Source organism: Hippoglossus hippoglossus, chromosome 10, assembly GCF_009819705.1.
Source record: "Hippoglossus hippoglossus isolate fHipHip1 chromosome 10, fHipHip1.pri, whole genome shotgun sequence".
NCBI classification, from domain to species: Eukaryota; Metazoa; Chordata; class Actinopteri; order Pleuronectiformes; family Pleuronectidae; genus Hippoglossus; species Hippoglossus hippoglossus.
In genome coordinates, this window is record NC_047160.1 from 17,685,113 (window position 1) to 17,705,969 (window position 20,857).

Below are 20,857 nucleotides of genomic sequence, written 5' to 3' on the forward strand. Positions count from 1 at the left end.
TCACCATATTTATGCACCATGCTGTGGCCAACTCGAAAAGTCATGGGAACTACCGAGCTTGTTTTTCCTTCTTTAGAATAAAAGTAAAAAGCAGCAATAATCCGCAAGAGCTGTGGCTCCAGCTTCTTCACAAACAAGTGAGATGATTTAAAATCCAGTCGCTGGACACTCCCCGCCTGTCTGTCTGTCTGTCTGTCTGCGAGTGTGTGTGTCTGCGAGTGTGTGTGTGTGTGGCTGTCTGTCTGTCACACACTCCTGGGCCTGAAGTTGTGACAGGAGCAGATTGTTTACTTCATGACAACTTTCCAGAAGTTTTTGGGCAAAACTGGTCCTGGAGCGTGACATATTCCTCCTCCTCCTTCTCCTCCTCCTCTTCCTCCTCCTTCTCCTCCCCTCACACACACACACACACACACACACACACACATGCCTCGCCTTCATGGGAATCGACCCCTTTGACGCAGATCTCATCAGGCCACCAACACTAACACATGTACACCACCTGCAGCTAAATGATATCATGTGAAGTGACCAGTCGGTTGTTAAACGTGAGAATCCTCCATGTTTAAATATTTTTCTCTCATCGTCTTCATTTTTCTGGTTTTCTTTGCATTGTGCGCCATCTACTGGTGCGTAAAGGTGGTGCGAGGAGATCGTGGATTAAAAAAAAGGTGAGTGTGCAGCTCCAGAGGTTTTTAAAGGTTTAAACGTGGTGGTGGTGTGTGTGTGTGTGTGTGTGTGTGTGTGTGTGTGTGTGTGTGTGTGTGTGTGTGTGTGTGTGTGTGGGGGGGGGGGGGGGGGGGGGGGGGGGGGGGGGGGGGTTGGGTGGAGTCTGATGCAGTGCCTCATCTGAGTCACTGTCAAATGAGGCTGAATCAGCATGTTTGTAAATTGTGAAACATGTTTGAGGGTGTGGAGTTGGAAAGAAGAAGTGATCTTACCACCTGTGCTCGAGGCAACAACACGCCTGAGTCTCCAACCCACCTGTTTAGTTGCATTGTGGGTAATGTTTCCTGATCAGTAAATTTACAGAATATTAACTGGCCATAACTTTGATAAATTATATAAATAAAATAGAAGTTGTTTTTTTTAGAGAAGAAGAGGAGCTGCTAAAACGTTTTCCAGCAACTCAAAAGCGAATATTTCCTATTCGCAAGTTTTCAACTATCGTAAAAATGTCAGATCTTTGTATTTTTGACAGCATTGTAAACAACTCAAAGAATGAGAATACATTAACCTGGATTTCAAGGAACAATGGCAGAATTTGTTTTGCCACAATACTCATCAAATCAATGGATTACTAAAGAAAATAACTCTCAGAGCAATTGATTAAAAAAAATTATATTTCTTTGATGGCACAACATCTTTACAAACATTACATAACTTTCCAAACAAAAAACTGAAGCACTTTAATAAAACATAGGAGACATTTCTCTGACACATAAGCAGCATTTGAATAATGTACCTGACTGTAGAAGAGTAAAATGTAACAATTTGAGACTCTGTTGGGTGTTTTAAGTTAACAGTGTGTGTATTTTTATACGCATTAAAGGATTTAAAATTTCCTATGCAAAAGTAATTTGCATCCATAGAATCCCGATGAACCAATGTGCATGTAAATTCACTTTCCACCACTGAATCAAGATAAATTATGCATCAATCTCTAAATAAGCACAATTTGTCGTTTAAAAACATCATCATCAGATTATTCTTGGTGGTTTAATACCTGTCTGGCATTTTACATTATCATATGTCAAACAAACAAACAAACAATCAGTAGTTCACACAGCCAAAGGTCAAATACACAAGACTCTAGTTATGGCACATTTCCTGCAGTGCCGACACCATAGAAAATAGTGAAACAAGTCAAAAGAACAATAGAAAAACACAAGAACATAAGGTGTCAAGAAAAATACAAATCAGTGCAGATGGACTCTGCACATCAGTGATACACACAGAGAGGAAAAACATTTCAGTTGCAACAGAATAATATTCAGCCTGTGAACCATAAACCCAGTTAAGCAGCCAGACTCATACAGACAACAAAAAACCCCAAATTGCCATCTAGTGGTGTAGTGCTGACATTTAAATCACAGCTTAGAATGTCTGTAAAAAACAACTGTCATGGCTTCAGAAAACAGTGTCTGATGATTCACAGTAACTTGTTTTGTCCCTGATTCAGAGTCAAACAGCTCCAGCGGTTCCAGGGGCTGGGGTCAGTTCGTCCCTTCGTCCGTCTTCACGGTTGGTATGAAGGGATAACGTTCTTTATCGCTCCAGGCAGGAGTATTGTTTCTTTGCGTCTCTTTTCCTGTTTGGAGTCACATAGAAAACCAATGAAGGGACACACCTCAGGAAAAAAGCTACTCCCACTTTATTACAAGGCAACTTAAAAAAAATAAAAGCTTTATGGGCAGTTATAATCAATGAAGTGTAATCAAGTGTTTTGTTGATAGTTAGTAGATGATCTTTTCAACGATTTATTATTGATTAGAAGAATGTTGGGGTTGTCAGGTTGTGAAAAAAATCTTTCGCTGGTACTTTTAGAATCCAATTGAAGCTACGGTTTATATTGTTAACTATTAAATGCTCAAATGTGTGTTTTAACAACCTGGCAAACCCAAATGTGTTTTTATTGATGATGTAATTGATCAATTTAGTAATGATTGATTAAGCCGTGAGTTACAATCAGGAACCTCTCGTAGATGGTGACTTGTTGGGAAGTGGGGATATTAAACAAAACTCAATGTTCATTTGCTGGAATTTATTATATTTTATATTAATTTAATTATTTTTGAATAAAGGGTAGAGCCAAAGGTTTATTTTCATTGTCTGGTTTAGTTTTGTCATTGTTGTTAAATTACAACTAAACCACAGACAATTACCTCAATTAATCACCATCTAAAAAATATTAGTGACATTCAGATTCATGGAGAGCAATGGTCTTTGAATAGAACAGATAGGAACTTTAGATCTTGATTTTTATCTGAAACAGTTTAACCAACATCACAGTGTAAAGTCCATTCTGGAGTCATTGTTGTCAATACGTCAATTAGTCTGTTAATATGTTAGTGGATCAACAGAAAGTTAGTCTGCAGTTATTTTCATAATCATTAAATCACTTCAGTCATTTCCCAAGAAAAAGGGAGAAACATTCCTTTGTTCCAGATTTGAATTTTTGTCTTTTATTTTAAAAGATAGTGAACTGAAAATAATTTGGACAATCCGAAAATATCGATAAATATTATTTTAGACTTAATGATTAACTGATTAATCATGAAAATAATCTGCAGATTCATGAAAACAGTCAGTTGCATATATTGTTGCAACATATTAAAATCTAAACTACTGTACCTCTCCTGGGACACAACACGTGTGTTTTCCTGACAGAAACAGTGGAGTGGGTGAGTGAGTCTGTTCACTTGGAACATTTTACACAAATGTGTCACAGCAAACATCTGCTCGTCTTACCTCTGACAGATGAAGAGCCCCATCATTATCAGAAAGGATAAAACATCCACTACGATCCATGCGATTGTGTATGTGAGATGTGCCTGAGACACAGAAACAAGACCTGTAAGCTCCAAAGGAAATGCTTGATTGGTATTTATTGCTTATTTATTGATAGTGAAATGAATGTATTGCTCACCATGACCCAGTCAGGTCCTGTCATTTCTTTTAGGAGGTGGCAGGAGTTGGTGGTGACGGAGCTTGCCCCTGCACACCACAGCAGAGAAAACAGCCATCGCTCATTCACCACCCACAGGTTCACGGTAACGTTCTTCTCCCGCAGTTCTCTGCCAGATACAGACACAGAGTTTGAACAAGAAAACAGACCTTTATATAGATTATACTTTCAGTGAAAGAAGAGAGAAATGGTATATACAAATTGGCTATAGATAATAATTATCATGTGTGTACACAAGTATATATCTGCATATTTATGTATTTGCATATGTGCATGTAATGTATGTTTTTGTTATGTCTTCTCTTCTAATCTGTATTAAATCATTTTTGCATTTGTTCAAATGCTAAATTTAATCAAATGCAAATCATTCAACAACTATAGTTTTTCTTACTGCAAAGATGGATAGACGATGATAAAAAACTTTGTGAAAACATGTTACAACAATATCTTTCATTCCATTCTACGCCTCCTCTGCTCATCAGTTTAACATCACTCCACGGTGGAGATATTCCTTAAATCACATTCCATTTCCCTGGAGGCTGTAAGCGGTGCATCTTTATTTAGTGAAAGCACAGTGTCTCAGCATGCTTCACACACACAAACACACACACACACACACACACACACACACACACACACACACACACACACACACACACGGACACACACACACACACACACACACACACACACACACACACACACACACACACACACACACACACACAATTATTACAGTTATATATATATATTTTTTTTTACCTGATTCTTTCTGTACTCAAACCGCTGTATTTCACATTCAGGTGGTTTCCTCCTTTGTCGAACATGTCAGTTTCATTGTTATAGACCTGGATGAAACCTGGAGCAGTCGAGTTCACAGCCTCTCTTTTAGCATAAGGAAGCCAGAGGATCTATAAAAAACTAGAATTACCGCTCTGTGGTTGTATTGCTCCACCAACCAGTGACGTTTCAGACTACAAACATTTATTTCCACACTCATTTGACCCATAAATCCAATCAGTTCATCTTTAAGTCAAAGTGACCACTTCCCACATTTAAAGTCTAAAGCCAGACTTTAAATGTCACGTTAAAGAGACAAAAACATGTTTTGTGAGGCCAAGTGCTATTGACCTTTGACCTTTTACCACTCCAATATAATCAGTTAATCCCCGAATCAAAGTAAATGTTTGTGCCCAACGTGAAAAGGTAATAATTTGTAACAAGTTAGCTCTGGAGATATTGCGTTCACAAGAGTCGGACGGACGGACAGACAAGCCGAAAACATGGCTGTCAGCGGCACGGAGGCATATAAAGGAAAATACGACACTGACAAAACACAACACATACCAGGCGTGGGTCGATGCCAGAACCCAGGATGGTGCTGACTGTGTGGTTGGTGTCATTTTCCGGGCTGGAACTGTAAAGGTCGAATATCACTGAGATGTTGTGCTGCTGGGCGAGGACGAGCAGCTCAAGTAAAGAGGGTATGGTCTGATTCCCAGCAGTTTTCCTCTCGTCCTCTGAGAGCTGGGACACCGAATGGAAAGGATCCGTCTGGAGAGTCAAGTGATACGCACTGTAACTACAGCATGCTGAATGATGATAATGTGCAAGTGTGCGGACGAGCAGGTACCAAAGCAGAGCCCTCACCTTTAGGAACCATTCGCCTGCGTTCAGAGTCTGCAGCTCCTCCATCGTTAGGTTGTGACTGGAGCTGGAGAGTTTGTCAGGTAACTTCTCCTTCACGTTCGTCGTTCTCAACAGAAACTCTGAGTTGTTGTCGTGCATCAAGAAGGGAATTTTGTCTTTACTAGAATATAGAAACAGTGAAGTTGTATTAAATACTTTATGACCCTATTGACCTACTTCAGGTGGTAGCCGGTATAGTCTGCCACCGTGAGCACTGTGTAGAAATCACAAGTTCTTAAAGGAGACATATTATGCTCATATTCCGCTTCATAATGTTTTTTTATTACTGTCCATTGCTGCAGCTCCTCTTCTCAGCCTCTGTCTGAAATGTTTGGTTTTAGCTCCCGTCTCTTTAAGGCCTCCCTCCAAGTTAAAATCCAGTCTGCTCTGATTGGCCAACTGGCCCCCTTTGTTGTGATTGGTCAACTGGCTACATCCATATTACTAAACTAAAACACTCTCTGTCCATCCAAGCGTTAGCTCTGTATCAGTTTAAAGCCCTGTTCATATTAATACAACTGAAAAGGTCACATGACCACAGCTGTATCATAAAAAAATTCTGAATTTAACAGCTGTTAGCAAAGACAACAGGGTCAGCGGCGCTTGTAATTGAGTATCCACGTTGCGTTCTACACTGGTAGCCGAGGCTAATGCTGGTTGTTTCCTTTCAGAAGAGGGTCATGTGATAGATGCCCGACGAATCAGCGAAGGCGACGTTGTGTCCGAAAAGACCCAATCAGCAAGCGGTTGTGAGTTTCTACGTTATAGTTTCCAAACATCCCCGTCCAGACTAAAACGTTGCCGCAGAGTTTTCAAACTAAAACGGGCTCACGAACTCCGGAGTAGTGTGGATGCCAGGTGTATCTGTAGCACAGTTGATGTGTTGTCAAACGAAAACGTAGTAATGTAGGTTTAGCATCAGGGGCAGTGTTCTCTGTGGGGGAGAGGAGCTCCCTTTGCTGCAGACTTTGGTTTTTCTTACTTATTCACATTAAAGGAAAGAAATTCAGAAAAAGCACAATATGTCTCCTTTAAAAAAATTAAATAAAACCAATCAAAAGCCTTTCAAATATGAGCCCATTTCCAGCGTACCTGATCTGCACGTCGGTCTCAAAGGCCGTCACGCCGCATTTGATGCTGCTTTCGAACGACATCATGGTGTTCTCCGGAGCCAGCTGAGCACAGCGAGGACAGATGGGTGAGAAACGCTCATGTGCTTAAACTCTCGAACTGCCCTGAAGCATGTGTTAAATTGGGCTTAATGGTGACCCAGGAGCAAAGCACACTAACAAGGACAGAGCAGCACATGGGGCCCTCACACGAGAGGGCATTTGTTCACACCTGAGCCAGAAGTCCAGTGTTTTCTGTCGTGTCAAAGTCATTGAACACATTACATCAGTGAACAGACGCGATATACTGTAAATGATGCAAGACAGTGTCGAACTACAACCCTTTGACAAAATAAACTGCACGATCACCAGTGCCTCAACCATGACAGCTCAACATTTGCAGAGATGCACTGTGTGTATCTTCAGGGCGTTGTCAAGGGAAACAGGATGCTCACCATCGGGGCTCCTCTGTGGCCAATGAGCTTAGGTTTTTCAGGCAGTACACTCAGCAGACAGGGAGACTGGATGAACAGGGGACACAGGAAGATGGCAGCTGACACCACGACAAAGGCCGATGCGATGACGGCTCTAGACCCTGCTGAGAAGAGAAGACAAATAATAAGAGGATCCACTGTAGCTGTTTATTCTGCTGTGAGTTTGAACAGTGTCCTGTATAGTAATCCCCTGAGGAAACACTAGCATTTAAGCCGTGGTCGTCTCTTAAATATCCCACCTTCCACACACTTGTTTCTTTTTGTGCAACTTTTCCCTCTGTAGTCAGTCACATATTAAAATGTGCATATTTTTGTACATTAATTTATTCAAAATGCAAATTACAGTACCTGTTAAGGTTTCTTTCTTTCAACTACTCTGTGATTTATTAGCTGACTTTCACGAAAAACTAAAGTGTGATGAAGATGATTGAGGGTGTTACTCATTCAGAGAACAAAAACGCCGCTTCTCCATAAATTAAGGCGTTTGACTAAAGCTTCTCTGATACCACAACTCTGCTGGTTTTCTCTTCGAGTTCTTACTTGCATTTATTCCACTAGTCCAATAGTCGTAAATCAGTCCCTTATTTAATTGTGAGGAAAAATTCTTTAGGCCATGGCTACGTTAGTGATCAACATATCATTGCAATAAATTGTGCATTATACAAGGCAAAGAATTATAGAATGTCTGGCTTAGGTTGGCTCCAGCCCCCACATGACCCTCAGGAGGATAAGCCATGTAGATAATCGTTGGATGAATTGATGAATCCTTTATTTTCTATTTATTGTATCTTTATTCACTCATCCGTCCACTTAGTGTTATTGTGATTTCCAGTCCGGGATCAAGACAGATCATGTTAATCCGGTCGCAGCTGTTTCCCGCAGTCAAAGCCAAATGAACCTCATTTTCACAGTTGACCAATTCAAGGTTTTTGCAAAGCAGCGATATTGATGTCTGGAAAACTGCTGATTTCTAATTGCGTGCGAGTCACGTCATTGTCTACTCTTACATGATGTCTGCCACATACCAGTTTTGGCCTTGTTGAAGCCCCGGAAGACAAAAGGACTCAGCAGCGTCAACGCTCCAACAGCACCAAACTGCAAGAAAGGACCTGTGGCCTGTCAAAACACACAGAGGACACAGACAGGTAAAAATACACTCATTACCGTTAACACACACGGTCCTCAGTGCTCGACAAGAGATCCTGACTGTACCTGGAGTGAAAGAGGAACAGTTGGCCATTCTCGTTCCCACTGGAGGCTAATTCCTACGACCCCGAAAGCGATGAATATCACACCAAAGAATACGAAGATCTGTGCAGAGAAGAAGCAAAAAGGAGATAATGATCAGTAAAAGTAAAGCATATGTACTACAGGAAAAGAGATAGAAGGGTACATGTTTAAATACCTTGTGCAGCCAGTGTAAGTCGAGTTGTTCTCTTAAGGCGACTTGGAACAGTGCAAAGAGCTGAAATGAATAGTGTCAATTAGGGAACACGAAGCTGCAACAACGCCTGTTTGTAATGTGGCCTAAATATGTCATCATGGTATGAAGCTAAGCTAAACAATGCTTAACAATTGTATGTTTTTTTTTTCCCATCAAACTACTATTGTTAACATAAAAACTCATCACCACAGAATCCTCCTACATTCTCACCAGCAGCAGAACGCAGTAGCTGGTTATCACTGCAGAAACGATGATCAGCACCATGAACCAGTTCACCCACCGTTTCAGTTTTGTGAAGCCCTTCCTGATAATGGAACAATAGAGGGCGACACAAGGTTAGCACAATAGAGGTCACCAATAAAGAAAAGAAAAGAGAGGGAAGGGGAAAGAAAAGAGAGGATTCTGGGCTTTTGTGTCGGATTCAATGTGGATTGTGTGTGTGCATGTGTGTGTATGTGTATGTGTGTGTGTGTGTGTGTGCATGTTTGCGCTCACTCACCAGTTAATATCCTCTCGGTCATTAAAAGTAACCAGACAAATGTACATCCAGCAGAGGGAGAGCAGGGAGGCCAACGTGACGACCGAGACCCAGCAGCATGCATGCTAAAATAAAACAGGTGGAGTGATAGTCCACAATAATGAATTTATTATTGAGAAAAATGTTGCAGACTGTGTGTGTGGGTGTGTGCGTGTGTGTGTGTGTGTGTGGGGGGGGGGGGATTTTATCAGAGAAGACAATGGAACAATTCCAACATTTCATCGGTGGTTTTCCACTCTGCTCTGTACCCTGATGGCCAAACACATACAGGTCCGTCGTGCTCTTTCACCATCACCAGCACACCTCCAGTTTCCAGCACATTTTTTGTGCAGAAATGACAGACTGCATCGCAATCCTCCGCCCTTTTATAATCCTTTTCCAGATACGTCCACAACAAGCCTGTTAGGACCTGCAAGTTTACTTCATTTTCTTGGCACACAAATGCATATTCAGTGCTTCAATCATCCCTCTGTTTACTGTGTTTTTTTATTTCCTGAAAGCGTGTGAATAGCCTTCTCCAAACAAAGTATTCAACTTTCATTTTAAAGGCATTTGAAGTAAGGCGTTGGTAAGTCGGCAGAACGGTTCATTGGCGATATTTTCTATTTCTAAATTCCGTCCAGAGGAATGTTGATCCCTGATTACAGGGATTTGTGAAGGTTCAGGGCTCAGTGGAAGCACAGGGAACCTGAAAACTGAAACGGATGCAGATTGTTTAATAAACATCACACATTCAGTACAGCGCAAAGCAGTGCTCAAGAAAATTAGGACTCCAAAGGCTTGTCTTAACTCTCTAAACCTCATAACCTCTGCCAAGTTGTATTTCCACACCTGTACCTTTGTTTGGCTTTTGGTCGGTTTGTCTGTTTGTTGGCAGGATTGCGCAAAAACGGAGGAGTTGGCATGGACCTAGACAAAGAGGTGTACCCAGGATTTTCTTTCACTTTCTTTAACGTTGTGAGATGTTTGGACATTTTAACCAGGAAATATAAAAAATGTATCTTGATTAAAAAAAAAGCTATTTGGTGCAGAACCAAATAAACATCCGGATCGAGCGGACTTAAATGTGCCTTTCATGAGGAGACTGTTGGACCTTGGTGGAGATATGCGATCCACTGTCATTCTTGTTTGAGAATATAGTCCTATTCATATACTTTATACATAATACCATGGCTAGAACTACTCACTTTTCTCTTGTTTTCACTCGGTTCCTTCCAGTGGCAGCTATACAAGCCCCTGCTGCAAACTCTGCAACAGTTATTCTCTTGAGACATCACCTCTCCTCCTCATTCACAGTGTAGAAACTGCAGATCCTCCTCTGTGCAGCGTGGACACCTGATACACGCAGCCTGAAGAAGGATGGAGGTGCGCCGCAGAGAACGCCTCCTCTGTATACCGAGCACTGGCCGGATTTCTTTCACCTCTCTTAACCTAAGGAGGGAGGAAAAAGACGACCGTGACTGAAAGCAAATGAGGGAGGAGGGTGGTAGAGGAGTTTCTTTGGGTATTGAGGCGAACCCTGCTCAATGGCCTCCTCAATATAGAGCCTGTGTGCAAAGGGGGGCATAGCCACTGGAAGCACGTACAATGGCCAGCAGCATGGGGTATTGAGAGAAGTGCACAGAGCGGCCTGAGAATGAAGTCACACTGTTCAAGCCCCTGCAGCACAAACAGCCACAGTGACAGGCACATCCACGTACAGGGAGGAGAGGGGGGGAGGAATTAAACTGAGTGTAAGTAACAAACAGTTGATACATCAGCAGAGTGAGCAACAAGCTCTGGACGCGGATTTAGATTTAAATTTCCATCTCGAGGTGCAGCATCAGAAAAGGTCTTTAGCAGGATTTTAGTAAATATTTTGGGGCAGATTTTACAGGCAAACCTGCATCGGTCACCGGTTACATACAGAAATGATTGGGGTCTTCGTTATATCCCCGACACCCTGGTTCCATATTCTGGCCCCCAGGTCACTGAGGTCACCCAGGTCATCCCCACCACAACCCCTCTCAGTCCTTCTTTCTCGTCTTTAAACAAAACGAGGCCGAGCTCTCTCTCTCTGTTGCTTCCCCCGAGCTCGGGAACAATCTCCAGTTCCACACAAGGTTTTTCCCCACAATCAATAATATAAAATCTAATTTAATTTTACTTTACTAAATTTTAATATTGTCCTGAATTTAAATTTGCCTTATGATTCTGCTGTCTTTCATTATTTTATCTCATTCAATACCTCCATCAAGGAGGTTATGTTTTCACCCCATGTCCTTTTGTTTGTTGGTTGGTTTATATGTTTGTTGGCAAGATTATGCAAAACCAAAAGGTGGGATTTCCACAAAACGCGGTGTAAGGATGCAGCATGGATCAGGGAAGAAACCATAAACTTTTGGTCGGATCCAGACCAGGAATTATTACTTTTTGGGAATAATTCATGGATCTTGATGAAATTAAATCAGGCATATTTAGGAAACTGATATCTATGAGTGTGTAAAATTTGGTGCAGCTTGAGTGAATTCAAGGAGACTGTTGAGGGAGGTATGTGCTCCACTCAGTGCCATTGAATTTCGAACACAGGTTTTGATTCTGTCAATGCACTTCTTGTCCTTTGTTTATCCATACTTTCCATTACGTCACAATTCATAGTAGATTTTATCTCCTGGGATTTTTCTACGTGCCATGTAATTAACCTGACTCAATTTGAGAGATGTGCCAGGTTTCGGTCCCCTCATACAGAAAGGTCATGGGAAATTATACGTTTGTCACCTGCACATTGAGCAATTGCAGGTTTCTGCTGGGAAAATGCTGTAAACAAGTAAGTGAATCTTGTTTGACTTGATTTGACTTGGGGTTTTGCCAGATTTCACCTAGCCTGAATGGTTTAGTTCCTTTTTGCAGGGGAGGAATCGGAGCGATAAGCCACTTGAGGATTAACGGTTGAGGTTAAGGTTAAAGTTTTGAATAGATGGTTGAGTTAAGCTATGACTATGATCTAATATTAGGTAACTTGTTTTTTAAAGAGCATTGGAAAATGATCATGTTTGAACAGATCAGTACGACACTTGGCTTTGTGCTGAATGACGAATGACGATTTTAATAACTGTCGAAAAATGACAAAAGAAGGTGAAGTAGGAAGAACTCCATTACAAGAACAATTGATACACTTCTTTATGGTTGGATGCCAACAACAGTGCTGTATACATAACTCATCATCTAAATGATACACTTAATGAATCCATAAATATGTAATTTCACTAGCTAACTGCAAATGAAGACACCTTGTTAATTTAGGTGTCACTTAATGATGGTTGGCACAGTGTGAACTCTAGTTGTGTATTACTCTTATTTAAACAGATGAGGGATAAATGATCCCATCACTTTAAAAAGGTTGATGTTCACGCAGAGATTAATAAACTGAAGGAGTAAAAAACAGAAAAGGTTTCAGTATTTTTTCTGCTTTTCACATCTAGAATTGGAAACTTCTTTTGAGGAGAAGACGTTAAAACACCACAGCAACACCAAGAGCACTTTAAAACCAAACAGAGCCTGTGGTCAGTCTATGCATGAGCATATATGTTTAATAAAATAATACATTATAATGAACAGATGATTGATTGAAAGCCATAGTGTGATTTCCATACGACACATTTAGATTTAACATGTCACCTTTAAGTCAAAATGTTTAAGCAATAAATGTCCACAATTCGTTTTCTGTGGATTGTTCTGTCATAAAGTGCAACTATAGGAAACAATTATTATCTGTTCTTTCTAAACTTCTATCAAACTAATAAACAGAAGTGACCAGAAACGAGCGGCTTGTTGAATTCTCACTCACACAGTTTGTTGGTAGGAGCCTCAGTTTGTCCTCCTGCACACACACTCCGTTAGTCAGTGTGTGCTGCTGCTGCTGCTCCTGCATCCTCTGCTCTCTGGCTCCGTGCATGGACTGTGAATGCCTCTATATGAATGGCTGCAGGGGGTGAGGGGGTGTAGCCCAATCCCATGCGGTGGATCCAGCGGGATCAGCTCAGGTAGACTGACATTTGTAGCCTGGTTTATAAACCTACTGGTGCTGCGGGTGGTATCAGCAAGAGTCTTCTTGCATATGATTTAAAACTGTCTTTAAATGATCAAAGTGAGGACGTGAATAGATTTAAATGTGGTAAATACATATTTTTGTTTTAAAATGTGTCCAAATAAAGGCGTGAGATTTGTCTTCATGTGTTATAAGATGGTTTGTAAGACGAGGAAATACATTTCAAATCATTTCATCCCTTTCTTTTTTTTTTTACTTCCTCCTGACTATGTAAGATGTTAGTTTCATTTCAAGTTGTTTCACTGCAGCCGCCTGTTTGTCTAGTTTTGTTCTCTGATGGTATCAACAGTGATCATAGATAAGTGATCAGAATAAAGACTGTCATAGGTGGTTTTTTTTTCTTTCTCTCTTGTCGAGGGTTAAGAGCAGACAACGTCACCCTTTGTAAAATCCTATGAGGCAAACTGTGATTTGTGAGTATAGGCTACACAAATAAATGTGACTGGTTGATAGTATCACAGTGATCATCACGTCTGACTCACTTTCATCAACCTACTGGGAAAATGAGCACTTGGACAAACATCGGTGTGATAAGAACTAACTACAATTACAGAAACAGAAAAAAATATTTGATGTGTACATTGAGTATTTTTAGTTTGGTCCGTGTCCCAATACCGAACGTGGAGGAGACAGGATTTATGACCTATACTGCAGCCAGCCACCAGGGGCAATAGAGACACTTTGGCTTCACTTTGGCTTCCAATCTTTATATACAGTCTATGATCTGCACCTTTAATAGAAATACATGCAAGGGACAACAGACAATAATAAATGCGGACACAATGTATGTAGCATTAAGGGATCAAGCTCATATCAAGTCCCTGCGATTCAAGTTTTTTTTGTAGAGGAATTCATGGATATATTTGGCTGCACAAATTAACTTAAACTTGAGATGACTCCAGTCGTCAGATGAAGTTGGAAATAAATGTGTAAATGAGCGATTGTTGCAAACCAGGTTAATTCAGTACCAAAATTAGGAACAAATATGTATCATAGATTCATGATAGGGTATGAGGAGATAGTAATGAGATGTGTCACAGGAGAACATTCAGTATTTAATGTTATATCAAGCAGATTAATCGTCTATTATTTGACCACAATCAACGAGTCAGCTGCAGAAACTAATCCAAAGACGTCTGGGGTTCAAATGTAGTGTGAGATTCCTGCTATGCACAGGAACTTTGTAGAATCTTCTCATTAGCTCTGACGTGGGTTTGTAACAGGTTGAAGCTTGCTGTGCACTGGCCCTGCTTTAGATGAGATGGTTGAGGACCCGGAGGCAGCAGAATTATTGCTTCATGCAGTGTTCATGTTAAAGGGAATATAGCCAGAAGAAAATCAGTCTGCTTAAGTTAACAAAATGATTTGAGCATTAAGTGATGGAAAGAAAACGATTACAGATGAAAAGAAGAACGGGGGTGCACATGTTTGGCCTCCAGTGTTTAGATAAAAGAACTATTGAATCTGAAAAACACGTAATTGTAAAAGAATGACAAGGGGAGCTGATAAAAAGAAGACTATATTAAATATATCTATATCATGTTACGATGTTTACACGTACTGAGTCTGAATCAGTGATAAAATGTGTAACCAGAGCTGAATGAAACATGTGTTCAGTCTCTGAGAGGGTTTTTGGAGGGAAATTGAGAACTTAGCTGGTGTGAGCACTTCAAGTTGAGGCAGGAGAAATTCCACTATGTCTTCATTATCCAACTATTGGATAAATACGAGGGAGCATGGAGACAGCGAACAAAACGGGCCTTTCAGTCATGCTTGGAGATGGAAAGATTAAAGATATGTGCATGATGAAAAAAAGACAGAGCATAGGATCGCTACCTGTCTGGGTGAGGAGCTGCACAGTAACAAAAACAATTAAAACCATAGTTGTAAATTGTAAATCTACGAACACTTTTTACTGGAGGATTCCAGTTACCAGCTATAAATTTAGATTATTTGATGGTATTTTACTTATTGCAAAGCTAATGAAGTTATGACTGGTTGAACAGATGAGATCAAGCAAAAAGAGAGTACTCATATATAGTGTCTAAGTTACCAAGAGGATTTAAACAGTCGTAACACAGGCGCCTTACAGGGTCACGGGTCACAAGACACACACACACACACACACACACACACCACACACACACACACACACACACACACACACACACACACACACACACACAGTAGAATACATAACATGACACAGGATCACAAGGGTTAATGTTTGCTACCCAGTAATATCCTCACACAGGTATGAACGGGTGCTATGGTCCAATGTAGTAGATTTTGTATGAGTTAGTATTAGGCAAATAAAGATACATTTTCAAAGTATTGCAGCAGCCAAGGCACTGAATACATACAGGTACAAAGAGAACAGAATAAAAACAGATTCAGAAAATTAGAGCAGATTCAGAAAATTAGAGCAGAACTTTTTTCTCAAGCGAAAGCAATACACTTCTGTAGAAATATGTTATATTATATATATATATTTATTATATTCTACAAGATTCTTTCCGTGCAGATGAAAACAGTAAAGTTGTGTCCATAGCTATAATTTGATAAGAGTTGTAACAGCGATATAACAGTAATAACAGCTCTATAACAGTTATATATAAAAGTAATAACAGCTAAATAACAGATATGTATAATAGTAATAACAGCTAAATAACAGATATGTATAATAGTAATAACAGCTAAATAACAGTAATAACAGCTATATAACAGTTATATATAATAGTAATAACAGCCAAATAACAGTAATAACAGTTATAAATAATAGTAATAACAGCTATAATACATCTTATTATATACCAATGGTCTGTAGACGGCAGGTGTAATTCCTCCTCCGGGACAGCAGGAGGCAACAATGCTCAAGGTGTTGATCAGTGTTCGTTACAGAGGAAGTGCCCGTTGCTAACCGTGTCAGAGAAGCCTGCGGTGAGTTTATTTGTTATTTAATGGCGGCCACTCTATATTTTCCATTCACAACACACGCAGTATCTTCATCACCAGAGCTCGGTTCCCTCTAGTAGTGAATACGAGTTTAAATGAGCTGTAAACGAAGCAAAGTTAGCTCGTTTCCAAGTTAGCTAGCAAGCTAACCAGCGTCCGCCAGCAGCGTCTTGTTTGTGTGTTATTGCAGCGAAATGATCCACTTTCCACTTTCTGTTTAATTTATATCTCACGATCTAAATGTTCGTCGTTATATTCACAGTCACGTCACCGTGAGGAAGTGGAGAATGTGATACAATGATATAACTACCGGTGTGTCTTGGTCTCTTTAGGCTTAAAAAACTAACTTTATATACATTCATTCACAATAAGAGTCATTAAGGTAACTGTTACCTGTGTTTTGTATGTATCAAGCAGTGCATTAAATGTTAGGGAGCACGTTTTCTCAACTTCTCTCTCTTTAGGTGTTTCCAGAAACAATGGATCAGAAAATCCCTTATGACGACTACCAGCTCCCAGTTGTCTTCCTGCCTTCTTATGAGAACCCACCAGCATGGATACCTCCACAGGACGTATGTCACAGGCTTTACCCTGCAGCTCTGACTTAAACCAGGGGGTGGTGTTTGCACTCTGTGGGGTGGAGGGTGGCACAGATGTCATTGATCTTTCTCTGGATGCCCACTGACTCCTAACTGGTGACTCTGACCACTTTTATTGTCAATGTTTTCATGTTCTCAGAGAGCTGATGTTGTCTAGATCTCACGTGTCAATGCCATCAACATTGGAAACACACACGCCATGGAGTTTCAGACCAAAACTGGTCACAGCATCGACCTTAAAAGGATGAGTCGTTCACCAGGAGTCAGTGGACATGGGGGTGGGAATCTCTATGCACCTCATGATTCGTTTCACTTCAGAGGGCTACGATTCGGTTATCGATGCATCTGTGACTAGAGGTGTGCATCTTCACTAGCCTCCCGCTTTGTGCTTTAAAAGTATTTTAGACTGTTATTGTTATTACAACAACTTTCAATTCAAAAATCAGACTACAACAGTCAGTCTACAACAGTGGTCATTGCTTTCCACATGGATTTGACATTCAGTCAGTTTAGACTTACTCTATGCGCTGCATCTTTAGCCTTTACTGTATCAGGGTGGCCCTGTCACTCACACAAACTGATCGTTCTGGTCACTTTAACCCTGATGTCCTGGCTGTGCGCTTCTTGTGTTTTTTTTTCTTGTGCATCTAATGACTGCCACCAAGTGTCCAAAATAATACTGCAGATTATTTAACCAAAATAATATGACATGCCATCAATAAAAATATTCGGCCAGGAAACTTCTCTGCTGCTCAATTTCAGTTGAAAACGTTACACTGAGAATGTTCCCAGTCGTTTGGTTTGTGATGTCCTGCAGCACCGGTTTCTGCAGGTTGTCGACTCTGATCAGATCCCTCTCAGTCATTCAAGGTTTTTCTCCATTTGTAGCGTATTCATCACCCTGACTACAACAACGAGCTCACGCAGTTCTTACCTCGCACCATTGTCCTGAAGAAACCTCCGGGAGCACAGCTGGGCTTTAACATCCGGGGGGGCAAAGCATCACAGTTAGGAATCTTCATATCCAAGGTGTGTGTGTGTCGCCTTGTGTTTTGTATATACTTTTACTGATTTTCATGTTGTACCTTTGACAAATTATTTGCTTTTTGAAAAATGGCAAAATTTCTATGACTTATTTCTGTGTGTGCGTGTGTTTGTGTGATGGGTCGGCAGGTGGTTCCAGACTCAGATGCCCACAGAGCAGGGCTACAAGAGGGAGACCAGGTTCTCTCTGTGAATGAGGTTGATTTCCAAGACATAGAGCACTCAAGAGTAAGTCAGAAACGTACAGATTTAAATCAGCACTTTATTATACAGTATATCACCGATCACATTTCCTGGTTGTCTAAAAACTGTCTGAAACTGACTGTGTTGTCAACCAAAAAATGCATTCCTTTTAAAACTGGAGTAAGCAGCATTATTCCGTATTTCATTTAGCTAATCACAATTAGAATCCTTGAATGTGCATATGATCAAAATGTAAATGTATGTTAAGGCATTTAATCTCTCATTAAGTTAACATTGACCCCAACAGTTGTTTATCGGTGATATCCTTTTTATTGCATTGCATTAAGTGAATGTCACTTCCTCTTTAGGCTGTAGAGATTCTAAAGACTGCACGAGAAATATTGATGCGGGTTCGCTTCTTTCCTTACAGTAAGTCTCACTCTATAAAATCACATCAACAACATGAGGAGAATGTTTAAAGTGCACGTAAAGCAGTAATAAATACGAGTTCTGAGTCTGTCACATCCCAGAAAAACATGTGTTTTCAACCACCCGGTTAAATTTGAATTATCAGAAATATCTCCATGGTTTTAAAATAATGAAAAAATAAGCAGTATTCACTACTCTGCGAGTGGTCTCGGTTTGTCAAGCTACCTGGTGGATTGGGTCAAAGAAGAAACTGGTGCTGTTGGTGATCCTCAGCTCAGAATCAACGTGGCTCTTCACAAAATCAATCCACTCTGTATCTCATCATTCTTATGAAATTTGGATAAGGGGAACTTTTTCTGCAATTTCTAATGAACAGGCAAGATTCAGACAAAGGTGTAACTGTAGTGGGTGTGGCTGCTTGTAATTGTGTCAGAGAATCGTTAATACTAATGTGCTTTAGTTTTTAAAGAGTCACAGTGTTAAGGGAGGGGTTCTGGTAAATTCAGTTACTGTGCGTCATAGAGCAATGATTTCTGACCCGCCCAAAAAGTCCCGAACATAAGATGACGAGAGACAGTTAAACGGTCTAATTCCTCAACTCAGTATTTCATAGGTCACAGTCTTCTCACACTTTTTTAGTTATTATTTTAACACAAACAATATGTTTAGAAATATAAATAAATGTGTGTCCATTATGAAGATTGGACAAATAATGCAGTCAGAAATTAAAAATATTACTATGCAATTCTTCACAGGTAGAGTTTACATATAATAAAATGCCTTAACTGTACTGTAATTGAGATATTTGACTTAGATCCAACATAATTGGATTTTAATTTTAATAGTATCAGAAAACATCTATAGTTTAGTTTTTGTCTAGAGTTAAAATACTGAGATGAGTTAAAATAGAACTATATTCATCCCAAAGACAATTGTTATTTTGGAGTTTGGAGTTTGGACGTGATGGCAGATTTGAATCTGTTTTGAATTGTCTAACTTGGACTGTGACTTTTATCATATTCTGCTGATACAACAGTAACAATAATACATGCGTTATCCTGTAAGTTATATAACTGTTGCCTCAGCAAACTGAAACTGACAGTTTAAAGTTCATGTGTGACGAAAGCTTCTAAAATGAAAATATAAGAATATATGAATGAGCAAACCTGAAGAATCTTCAGTACCAACATTACCTGTGGATAACTGTGGTGTCTTCAGCAGCAAAAAACTGTCTGTGAGGTCGCCTAGTTGTATCATACTGGTAATGTTTTTTGTATAAAGACGTGTTCAGTTTTGTAATCTTCTCGTTTGTGTTCTTTTATTAGACTACCAAAGGCAGAAGGAGAGGACTGTCCACTAGGTGGCAGCAGAACGAGAGAAAGCGGTGGACAGACCTTCTCCTCCTCCCACAGACTCTGGCCTCCATTCTGTCTCAGCTTCACAATGACAGATGTATGACTAACAAACTCATTCAAAGTCCATGTACGAACAACAAAGACTCAGTGTTCTCTCCGTCAGACAGTCAAACGCTCTGATCTACTGTGACACACACACAATGATTTCTACAGCATTAGGGGGTATTTACAGGAAGTCGTATTTTTGGCTTATAGAAAAGTAGAAGCCTTGTAGACATTTTTAATCATGAATTATAGAATTGATATTTTCAATCGTAACATTTAAAGACTGTAATTTAATGAATCCAAATTGCCTTTTTTAACCTTTCCCTCGAGCTCATTAGAGGTCTTAGAAATATAAAACTTAAATCAAGTTCAAATTTGCACTGTACACATTTGCACGGTTTACTCTTACATAAAGTAATCATATAACTGTACCTAATAAATTGGTAACTGAGCAGTAACATGTAATGTACATATTACTTGGATTTCTGCAATAGTTTTGGTACAGAGACAGCACAGTGTCACATGACTATTAGATGTAGTAGATTTTAAAATATAACAGAAAACACTGTACATCCATTTTTTTTTTATTTAACAAATATTTATAATTGTGTAGGAAATATTAAGTCGTGTAAATATATTTCAATCACTGCTATTGTGGACCCAGCATTACTTTTAATACAGACAAGTATTAATATCTTCTGTTTCATACATTTTAAGTTTTCTACACACTGCTCCTGGGCTGAATGACGTGGTTTTTAATTTTATGTATTAATTGCTTACTTGAGTTTCCAAACTGTTGTCAAGTCTAACTTCTCACATGCTGTTAAAGTGCTGTTATTGTGCTCTGTATCTTAGCATACTGCTAAAGCCTATAATATTGTTTCTGTGTGTGATGGCGATCGGGAGAATTGTAGGTTTCCATTTCGACTGAAGATTATTCCAGGCAGTGATTGTTGTCACCTCTTTGGTTTAATATGTGCTAAATCAGTAAGATCAGCAGATACAGTGTTTGGTCATCATGTAAATCTACACACAGTGACAGAGAACAGTTGAAACCCTGTGGATGTTGCTGCTCTATGCTAGGATACAGTGGCTTTGAAACATCTGCAAACACGTCTTATTCTTTTCTACAGTGATTTTAATAAAGGGACTTTTAAAGCAACACTGTCACTTTTATTGAGTAACAGCGCCCTCTGCA

The 20,857-nt window shown here is 39.9% G+C and overlaps 3 protein-coding genes across 7 annotated transcripts in view; 1 reads left to right on the top strand and 2 right to left on the bottom strand.

Moving 5' to 3' along the window:
- dlg3 (discs, large homolog 3 (Drosophila)) overlaps window positions 1–262 on the bottom strand; it is a 76,339-nt gene extending 76,077 nt beyond the window's left edge. The window contains exon 1 of one of the 3 annotated variants that reach the window (XM_034597120.1): window positions 5–262. In XM_034597120.1, coding sequence (XP_034453011.1) covers window positions 5–44 — 40 coding nt within the window. In that variant the 5' untranslated portion in view covers window positions 45–262. The remainder of the gene's footprint in view (window positions 1–4) is intronic. The other 2 variants (XM_034597116.1, XM_034597118.1) reach the window with 2 other exon arrangements.
- A 1,055-nt stretch (window positions 263–1,317) lies between these two features.
- On the bottom strand, window positions 1,318–12,912 carry gdpd2 (glycerophosphodiester phosphodiesterase domain containing 2). Of its 2 annotated transcripts, XM_034598441.1 has the most exons (16): window positions 12,756–12,912; window positions 10,150–10,393; window positions 8,924–9,027; window positions 8,635–8,728; window positions 8,386–8,445; window positions 8,193–8,291; window positions 8,006–8,096; window positions 6,942–7,084; window positions 6,470–6,552; window positions 5,339–5,498; window positions 5,036–5,242; window positions 4,451–4,599; window positions 3,650–3,797; window positions 3,472–3,554; window positions 3,355–3,383; window positions 1,318–2,311 (listed from the first exon to the last, which is right to left on the bottom strand). In XM_034598441.1, exons 2-16 carry the CDS (start codon window positions 10,234–10,236, stop codon window positions 2,217–2,219), a joined length of 1,632 nt encoding a protein of 543 aa, XP_034454332.1. In that variant the 5' UTR covers window positions 10,237–10,393; window positions 12,756–12,912; the 3' UTR covers window positions 1,318–2,216. The 2 variants fall into 2 exon arrangements, with proteins under 2 accessions (XP_034454332.1, XP_034454333.1); XM_034598442.1 differs by lacking the exon at window positions 3,355–3,383.
- Window positions 12,913–15,929: 3,017 nt separating this feature from the next.
- pdzd11 (PDZ domain containing 11) lies at window positions 15,930–20,821 on the top strand. Of its 2 annotated transcripts, XM_034598541.1 has the most exons (7): window positions 15,949–15,989; window positions 16,267–16,316; window positions 16,469–16,576; window positions 17,492–17,632; window positions 17,777–17,875; window positions 18,199–18,259; window positions 19,585–20,821. In XM_034598541.1, exons 3-7 carry the CDS (start codon window positions 16,484–16,486, stop codon window positions 19,617–19,619), a joined length of 429 nt encoding a protein of 142 aa, XP_034454432.1. In that variant the 5' UTR covers window positions 15,949–15,989; window positions 16,267–16,316; window positions 16,469–16,483; the 3' UTR covers window positions 19,620–20,821. The 2 variants fall into 2 exon arrangements, with proteins under 2 accessions (XP_034454431.1, XP_034454432.1); XM_034598540.1 differs by lacking the exon at window positions 16,267–16,316 and having other exon boundaries at window positions 15,930–15,989.
- The last annotated feature ends 36 nt before the right edge of the window (window positions 20,822–20,857 follow it).

Bases quoted from the DNA above. Each gene is read 5' to 3' on its own strand.
- gdpd2 (XM_034598441.1), bottom strand. From the start codon at position 10,236: ATGTCTCAAGAGAATAACTGTTGCAGAGTTTGCAGCAGGGGCTTGTAT. The intron at 8,097-8,192 runs GTACAGTCAGGA...GTGTTTTGACAG, and splicing joins CTGTTCCTCTTTCACTCCAG to GCCACAGGTCCTTTCTTGCA. The intron at 5,243-5,338 runs GTGAGGGCTCTG...TTGACTCTCCAG, and splicing joins CAGGCGAATGGTTCCTAAAG to ACGGATCCTTTCCATTCGGT.
- pdzd11 (XM_034598540.1), top strand. From the start codon at position 16,484: ATGGATCAGAAAATCCCTTATGACGACTACCAGCTCCCAGTTGTCTTC. The intron at 16,577-17,491 runs GTATGTCACAGG...CTCCATTTGTAG, and splicing joins CATGGATACCTCCACAGGAC to CGTATTCATCACCCTGACTA. The intron at 18,260-19,584 runs GTAAGTCTCACT...TTCTTTTATTAG, and splicing joins GGTTCGCTTCTTTCCTTACA to ACTACCAAAGGCAGAAGGAG.